At 40.4% G+C, this 8,723-nt stretch overlaps 1 protein-coding gene and 1 long non-coding RNA gene across 2 annotated transcripts; one reads left to right on the plus strand and one right to left on the minus strand.

Moving 5' to 3' along the window:
* The first annotated feature begins 521 nt into the window (after positions 1-521).
* On the plus strand, positions 522-4,228 carry si:ch211-256a21.4. Its single transcript, XM_046038401.1, has 3 exons — positions 522-834; positions 2,733-2,924; positions 3,314-4,228. The coding sequence occupies exons 1-3, from the start codon at positions 642-644 to the stop codon at positions 3,625-3,627; spliced, it is 699 nt and encodes a 232-aa protein (XP_045894357.1). The 5' UTR covers positions 522-641; the 3' UTR covers positions 3,628-4,228.
* A 2,001-nt stretch (positions 4,229-6,229) lies between these two features.
* Positions 6,230-8,384, minus strand: LOC123962483. Its single transcript, XR_006822952.1, has 3 exons — positions 8,251-8,384; positions 7,033-7,166; positions 6,230-6,821 (listed from the first exon to the last, which is right to left on the minus strand). It is a non-coding gene; the product is annotated as an uncharacterized LOC123962483 (long non-coding RNA).
* Between the last annotated feature and the right edge of the window lie 339 nt (positions 8,385-8,723).

Below are 8,723 nucleotides of genomic sequence, written 5' to 3' on the forward strand. Positions count from 1 at the left end.
GAGTTGGTGGGTCACAGTGGAGAATTCACGGGGAAATTTAGATACTGGCTGGGGGGAGTTTCCATTGCAACAGAGGTGGAGCAACACTGATCTGCGAGTGAGGGCTTGTGGTCCATGTGCGGTATAATAATCTCTCAGGTTGTTCAAAGCGATTGTACAGTAGTATTTGTACAGCAGTAAACACAAGACGTTCCTGTAGTCTAAACTGTGTTGCACTTGAACTCCAAAGCTTTGTTCCTGACACTTTTTTGTTCTCTTCAACAAGAAAGGTAAGACTAGTTGAATTACAAATCGACATTCTTAAAGCTGATTCATATAAACTATATAACAAGGTTAATTTTGAGACAGATTTTTCCATCTGTTAGTCAACTTCTTCAAATCAATGGTTTGTAAATGTTTTTAAATAGTCTTATGAAATTGTTATGAAATTGTCTGAAATGTACTGAATTGTTGTGATCTGTGCCGCAGTCTTGGCCAGGACTCCCTTGAAAAAGAGATTAGTAATCTCAATGGGATTTTCCTGGTTAAATAAAGGTTTAAAAAAAAACAAAAAAAAACAAAAAACTTAAACGCATCAGTAATTAAATGTCTCTTCCTCTCGCCTCTTCTGTTTGTCCCTTCTCCTTCAGTGGTGGTGAAAAATGAAGTTGCTGGAAGTGGGGGACTCCATCAGTCGCTTCAGGTTTTCTCTGTCCTGTGTAGGGTTGGCAGGTGGCCTGTGTGTGTGCTACGCAGTCTGGACACCGTTCTGGCTGAAGGAGAGGGGACTCTGGACAGAGTGGAATAACACTCAAAGTGACCAGCCAAATCATAAAGATGGCACTTTCTTCAATGGTGAGCAACAAGCCACATTCACCTTGTTGATGTTTACCTGCTGTTTACAAATCAGATTTGTCATCTGTCTAAAGCTGTCACTCAGGGTTAGATAAAAGGTTTGACTGACATACTGTATAACAGGGCGAAGAAAATGAGTGAGGCAGGGCAGCATATTTTGTGATATAGACATGTCTTTGCTTTGCTGTGTTGATAACGAACTGGTTCCGAGAGAGCAACCTTTTTCCCCCTCACCTTTGAATGTCTAAACGTGAGCAACATCAGGAGGAACGTTTGAAAAAACACTGGGTTGCAGAGGAGGTTCTCAGTAGTAGTAAGCAAGTTTGAGCTTGCTGCTGTAGCAGAAAAGTGCATTCTTATATCTGCTGAAGCTCTCAGACTTGGCTGCGATGTTGGTCAGCTGAAACCTACTCTTTGTACATCTTGTACTTTGTACTACATCTTATTTCTTGCCATTGGTAACTCAAATAATTGATGTCCCCTGTCAGTTTGTTGTATTCCACTGACATTTTTACATGCACTTTCAGTATGAATATAGTGTACGTCAGGTTATGTCCTCATAGTTTTTTATGTTATTGTCAAACTATGAAACATTCAGTGATAGTGATTATTAGTTTGAAAAATAAATGATACCATAAAAAACAAAGGTGTTACATCAAAGGTATTACAATGAAATAGTATAGAAAGTATAGTACTAATATCAAATTAGTTAACCTACATTGGGGATGTAGGGATCTCCCCTGTGTTCTCTGTCTCTTGATATACATTAACATTGACATCAACGAGAGATTGTTATTGGTTAACTTAAGGGAAATGGACATTTCAAATGCAGTTTGAATGTTAAAAATACATTCAGCCACTGTGGATATTTCACTGTCAAGAAACCTGTCTTGCCTGCGTAGATTTCAAGAATTATACCATCAGTGAACTGTAAGTTGGTGATTTCAACATATTGAACCAGGGAAACATAGGTCTCCTTAATGTGTCTTATTAAGAGGATACTGAGCGGGGGAACACAGTACCTGGGGAGCATAAAACCCTGGGAACACAGAGGCGCCAAGCTGGCTGGGAGCATATCTATGTTCAATGTATTTTTCTCTCGGTCAATGTGTTGAAATCAACCTCCTATAGCTTATAGCCTACTGATGTTATATTCCCTCAAGTTTGCAGGCAAGACAGTTTTTCCTACTTTAAGACGTTGATATCTCCGCAGTGGCTGAACAAATTGTTACCATTGAAACTGCATTTGAAACGTCCATCTCCCTTCGCTGTTTTTAAATTTGAACTGTGAAGAAATGTTTTACTTATAGCCTAACATAGGACCCTGGGAACATTGAGATGAGCCTGTAGTAAACACAGAAAAACAAAATTTACAAATAACACATTAACAGTCACAAAACCGCTATTACAGTATATGTACCAACAGATAGGGTGTTTGGGGAGGAGATAAAAAATTGTTTTTTATTTGATTTGTCACGGATGACAACATGATAGGTGTAACAATGTCACTAAAAACTACTGTGGAACTGTGCCAGTAGGGGTTGCAGATGACAACACAACACCCGACTGCTGGTAATTGTTAAAAACAATGAATTGTCCTGTCTGTGTTTGTTACATCCAATGCATTTTACTTTCACAATGAATCTAATGTAGTGTGACATTAACTCCATGTGCATGAAAACTACCTAAAAGTACATGAACTCTTGATTTCACACTTCTGGTTTCGGTCTTAGGCAGGGGAATGATGTGTCATCACCTCAACATGTTTCACTTCATCATGCTGACTGTTTATAGTAGAGACTTAATGTTAATGTGGCAATCTAAAATGAATACCAATTAGTGTAGTTTACCTTTCTCATTTTGGACTGCGTATGCATCTGTTGCTTTGTGTTTTCCAGCCCCGGAGGCAGAGACAGTATTTGCACTTATTTCCTTCTTGATGGCGGTCTGCACTGGTACTCTATGTCTGGTGTTTGCCCTCTGCTGGACATCTGAGACGGTGCGCTCCTACTCCAACACTCGCTCTCTCCTCATGGCAGGACAGGCCCTGTACCCCACCACACTGCTGGTGCTCATCATGACCTTTACAGGTGACGCTACTGCACAGCTCAAAATATGTGAAACACTTGTTTGCCTCAGCCACACACCATGTTTTTGTGTTTCACCTTATTAATAATTACACTGTTATTGTTTTGGGAGTTTCAAATCAACCCCATTTCCAATTAACCTCCACATAGCCTTTTGGTTTGTGTAGTTCAGTTCAAACCCACACCTCCAGAAATTCTTTTATGTACAACTCATTTACATACCCTGAAGGGCAGCAGTTTTTAAAGAGATGTTTTACTTTCCTTGGAATTGCAGTTCATTATCATACAAACTGTTTTCTAAAGCTCCAGGCATGTGATAATTGACCTTAATCACTTTTTTCTTTTCCTCACGATGATACTTGATTTACCTCATTTTTCTTTTCTGTCTGCAGGTTTCTTCTTCCTCCTCAGCTGGTCTCTCTTCAGCTATCAACACTGGGAAGAGATCCGTCAAGACTTCTCCAGCCTTGGCTCCTCCTATTGGGTAGGGGCTTTAGGATGGGTCCTGCTGATGGTTGTGGGGATGATAGTCTTTATAGCTGAACAAGCTGTTGTTCCAGACCTTCTACCTGACTTAGAGAAGGCTGTGGATTCATGGCAGATTTCCTCTCAACTTAAGGCCGCTAAACACTCTTTCAGCTATAGTTATCGCCATGGTTATAGCAAAAGCAACATGGCTCCTAAGAGGTATATGTCAACACCTTGAGTGGAGAGCAGAAAAAAGGACATGACAGACACAATGAGTATGAATGTGTAAGTAAGACATTAATGCACACAGACTCAATAAGAAACCAGCAATTCCTTGCTGCTTTATAGATCTGTACAAGCAGACTGAATATTGATTAGCTGGGTTGGGAGTTGTGTGTTGGCTAGAGGAATTAGGATCCTGAATCCCAAAAGGCTCCAGTATGGACTGAAATAAAATAAAAACACACTAAGGATCAACAATACCGTCTTTAGAAACTGTGCACCAAATGTAAGCTGAGGACTGTTCTCTGACAAAGTGATGTGTAGGTGTGTTTGCAAAGTTATTAAGTTCATAATTTGGGGACACATCCAGTTGTGATTCAGTTGAATGTATCTAAAAAACACTGTTACAAAACATTCAACTCCTACCATTAACGGAAAGTCTCAGAAGGTGTTGCAATAATAATGTATAGCACCATCTTGTGATGGCCATGTGACACTTTTGACAGTTCTCAACAGTTCTTTTTAAATGTTTTATCTGTTGAAAGGTGAACTGCAGGCTTTTTATGGACATCATAAGTATTGCAAATACTAATTGTGTTATTGTTATTTTTATAGTTTTTTATTGTTATTGTTACTTTGTTGTTTTCTTATAAAATATGTCCTGTTTGCTGATGATGAGTAATAAAAAGCACAATAATCGGTGGTGAATTATCCCTGTTTTTGTTACCAATTAGCAGTCATATGGATACCAAAATGTACTGCATGTATAGTATGTTCAAGTAAGCTTAGTTCGTGTGTGCTGTCCAGTCCCTTCCACAGCTATATAAAAATTTTAAAAGGAATGAGAGCTCATATTTTGTAGCTGCGCATGATGGTTCACTGTGCTTGGACAGTTGTCCTACATCAGCCCACCAGCAGTTGCATGTGTAGTGAAGCAGATTTTTTGCCAGCCAGGCCCTCATCTGTCTCCTTTTTGAATTACTACGTTTCCAGCATACAGTTCCCAGCTCTGCAGAGCATTTGCACCACCAGACAACAGCCTGCCTCCAAAGCCGTTATTTACTTTTCTCTCATACATTCCCAGGAGGAGAGGAAGCACTCAGATGCTGGACTGCTTATGTTTATGTTCTCAACCTGCCAAAGTGGGGGAGAATTAAGTGGCTCTGGCTCTGTTAATTGGGCGTTAATCAGGTGTTGCTCTAATTAAAAGGCAGTTCCGCCCTGTTGGGCCCTGGTAATGAGTTTGTTATTAAATCCACAGAGGATTTTTGTCTCTTTTTCAATTTACCAACAGGGTAGCGCTTAATTGCTGTGTAAATGAGGGGAATGTCCTTGAAGGTCGACCGTCTTGCATCAGCATGCGATCCATGAACAGAATTGTTCTAAAGAGCTTCCCCATCCAAACTTCAAATCCGTTCTATTCACCATGTGTTGATCACTTGTGTCCACCTGGGCCTCTCGGCAGTGTAGTTAGTTCAGTTCTCATTTTTACAAGAAACCTCTTCAAACCTCATTTGCTAATTTGAGAGAGCAGCTTTTGTAAGTACTTTCAAAATTGAATTCCTTCATCTAAAGTTGCTTTTATTTCCCCCGGTGGTTGCTGTCTGGGCCATTAAAGACACGCAGTCTTTTATAGCTGCCAGTGTCTCATGAACAAACCCTCCACTTTTCACCATTGACCACCACAAAAAACACCACTCTTTCACCTCTCTAAGAGAAACAGACCAAAGGTTGAGAATGCCTTCAGAGAAAGACAGGCCAAATCAATGTGGAGATAGAAAGAAAGAGATAGTGAGACATTTTAGCACAAAGGCAGAAATGACAGATGAATGGTTGAAGATGCTATACACAGATAGACAGGTGCCCTGATAGACACAGAGAGATTGTGGGTAGTGATTGTTGAAGGGCATTTGCTACAGAGACATCAATCAGAAGATGGCACCAAGATTGAGCTGCCCGCCAGCGTTTCCTGCCTGCGGCAGGCAGCATGTGTAGTACACAACCTGGGCTTAACCACTGCTCTTCATATCAATTACAGACAAATTATACAGCCATGTCCTACTAATTATGCTGCACTGCCACTATCCATTCCACCAATATAAAGTGTGTGTTTCCCCTTTCTCGTGCATGTCTGTGGTTGTGTTAAATAAGATAAATAAATAAACTTGCTGGCTGCCAAGGCGAAGCATCCTTAATCTGATTTTCAGCTATGTGAGTTTGTATTTTGAAGTGGAAGAAAAAGAGACAAAGAAAAGCAAGAAACAGTTGTTTTCTGCTTTACCTTTTGGTGGTGCTGGTGTAACATCTATTGCTTTGCCTCTTGCAGGGAAATCTGTTGAAATGCGTGAGACACTGCTCTAATTTAATGAGTAATGAAATCACAAAAAAATCTTTGCATGTTTGCATATGTGTTTGATTTTTTATTTGTAAAAGAGACAAAGTGTGATTAATATTATCAAGCATATTTCAGAGGATTTTGAGCCAGGATGTGCTGGACTACTTAATAAGTCAAGCTTTATTTGGCTTGATCTGAGAGCATGATGAATTATGAAATAAAGAGAGAACTCCATGCTTTTTGCAGTTTTATTTCTCTGTGGTTTACATAATTCACTCAGAACATTTGTAACTTCCCTGACAGGTTAATGCTGTTGGGTTCAAAGTGAAGACACCGAGGAAATGCGCCGAAAGACAAGACAGCAGGGGAGAAACAAGACATAAAGATGAGAGGAGGAGAGAACAGAGAACAAAGGGGGAGAGAGGATTTGAGATGTCACAAAATAGTTTCACACTGTCCCTGAAGTCTGTGCAGCGATGTGTGGTGTCAAATTTTGATGAACTTTGTACCTTTCTCTTCCTCACCATCGCTCACCGCCAGCTCTCTACAGCCCTGAATGTTCTGATGTAGTCAAAATCAGAGGTTTGACCACTGCAGTATTGTGCCCTCCACTGCATTGTTATCAGTATAAGTGGACACTCTTTGAAAATGGAAAAAGTCAGGAAATGTGATGTCTGTACTCCTGCAATCTCAGAAAAAGCAGACAGAGGGAGGGAGACAGAGAGAGGATGTGGGGAGAGTACACCTTATGTCCTTCAGTCGTCTTTCTTGCAGCGATCCAGTTCATCTCGCCTGTAGAATCTGCAATGAGCCATTGCTCTTTGTGACTGGCATCCTACCCAGACCACCCTTCTGATTACATTTGTTCGGCAGAACTGAGTGCAAAGGAGACAGACAGATAGGGGAGAGACAGAGCTTGCATCAGGAAAAAAAGAGTTTTTTGATTATCCTGCACTTACATTCATCCATTTGATTTGAGAGTTCAGGTGGGGTTTTTTTGCATAGCAGAACCCTCTCTGCTGTTTCTGGTACCAATATTGTTTTTGTGTCTTCAAATTTTGGACTTGTGAATCCCTGTGTAAGTACCATATCTGCCCACCGGTACCCTTGTTCGTAAGTGGTGTCGTCTTGGACATCTCAGTACAGACAATGAAGCTGTAGTCCCATTCTCGTCACTCTATTCATCCCTGGCCAACTGTAGCCGCTCCCTTCTCTTATCTCTGTGTGACCAAGGAAATTAAATTACAAATATAATCACTTGGCGCCAGTTTCTTTAACAGTGTACCTCTGCTTTGCATATAGAGTGTGCTTGCATTGGAGACACGTTGTGTGAAGTTACTTATTGGCCTATTTACGATAATGGGCTCTGCTCTACTAGTAGAGTCACACACACCTTTTCACAATGACAGGCAATGGCACGAGGAAGTAAAGCAAGAGAAGGAGGCTGTGGAAAAAAAGAGTATAAAAAAGAGACATGGAGACGTGGCTGCAGCCATCTTGGGAAAAGAACTTTGAATGGGTGAATAATATTATATATAAACAAATAATATATTTAATATATATTTACTTTAAGTGCAAAATGTATGCACTACATACAGTAGCATCCTCACATGGAGTAAACAAACACTACCTTTTAACCATGCTAACTACTATGGCAACAGATTAAACAGATTGGCATGAAATTTTTGGGTCACTAGCCTCTGCTAGTGCTAATTAGCAAAAGACAGCATGCTAACACACTGAACCAAGATTGTGAAAGTGGATAAACCACATACTGTATAAAAGAAGTGGATATAGTCATCGTGAGGTCACCCGTTGGTTTGTGGAGTGCTGTTTTGAAGCCTCGAGTGTGGCCGATAGGGTGCCCCCATGTTGATTTTTTTGTGACCATGCTTTTTGGACGAGATGGTGGAACTAATGGCAGTGTGTGGAGCTAGCTTGCTTGCTTAGCTAGGCGCATCTGTAATTCATGTTAACAGTCATTTTAACGGCTGACAATTTTGTCTAGTGAACAACAGTCTTAAAAGTGTACTCACTAGAGAAAATGAACAGCCAACTCCTAATATGCTTTTTCAACGGCGCTGGTTAAATTAATAAAGTGCCATGGGTACGAGTCACTCTAGCTTGATTGACAGGTCGCCATGGTAACGACTTGTCAATCATAGATAATCCCGCTCTGAAGCATACTCTGCTTTATGGTCTATTTTCTTTGAAGAAGACTTGAAACTAGCAATTGAGACCATAAATTCATTAGGAAAGTGTTCACTGAGGTAATAAATCAGCTGAGAAGTAGGGTCATTTTACCATTATTTATAATGGAACTGGACTTCTTTTTGCAACCAGAAGCGTTGGCCCCTGCTGGCTGTTCGACAGAATGCAGGTTTAAGGAATTTCCACGTTCGCCTCAGTTTGCTTACCGGTGTAATGCCGAGTTTTCACACTTCCAAATACTGCTTTTAAACGCTATAATATCCTTTGTGGGGTTCATCAATGATGATAAATGATTCGAAGTATATATTTTTAGAACGTTTAGAGTCGTTAATATTTTATTACACTTAGTAGAAGTAACATTCATTGAGATTCAGCTAAAAGATGTGGTGATTACCGCGTTTGATTAATGAGCACAGCAAAGTGTCTGAAAAGGAGCTTAAGAGGTGGATGCATAATTCGGCAGAACAGATGTTGTAGGCTGCCTGCCGAGATTTGCATCCACCTCTTTTCTCAGCATAAATGAGCGTTACCAGTCGCGAGGTGCATGCAATTCTCGGCAGGCAGGC

Source organism: Micropterus dolomieu, linkage group LG22 (genome assembly GCF_021292245.1).
Source record: "Micropterus dolomieu isolate WLL.071019.BEF.003 ecotype Adirondacks linkage group LG22, ASM2129224v1, whole genome shotgun sequence".
NCBI lineage: Eukaryota > Metazoa > Chordata > Actinopteri > Centrarchiformes > Centrarchidae > Micropterus > Micropterus dolomieu.

Excerpts from the sequence above, each read along its gene's own strand:
- si:ch211-256a21.4 (XM_046038401.1), top strand. The coding sequence starts at position 642 with ATGAAGTTGCTGGAAGTGGGGGACTCCATCAGTCGCTTCAGGTTTTCT. Across the intron at positions 835-2,732 it reads AGATGGCACTTTCTTCAATG|CCCCGGAGGCAGAGACAGTA; the intron begins GTGAGCAACAAG and ends TGTGTTTTCCAG. Across the intron at positions 2,925-3,313 it reads GCTCATCATGACCTTTACAG|GTTTCTTCTTCCTCCTCAGC; the intron begins GTGACGCTACTG and ends TTCTGTCTGCAG.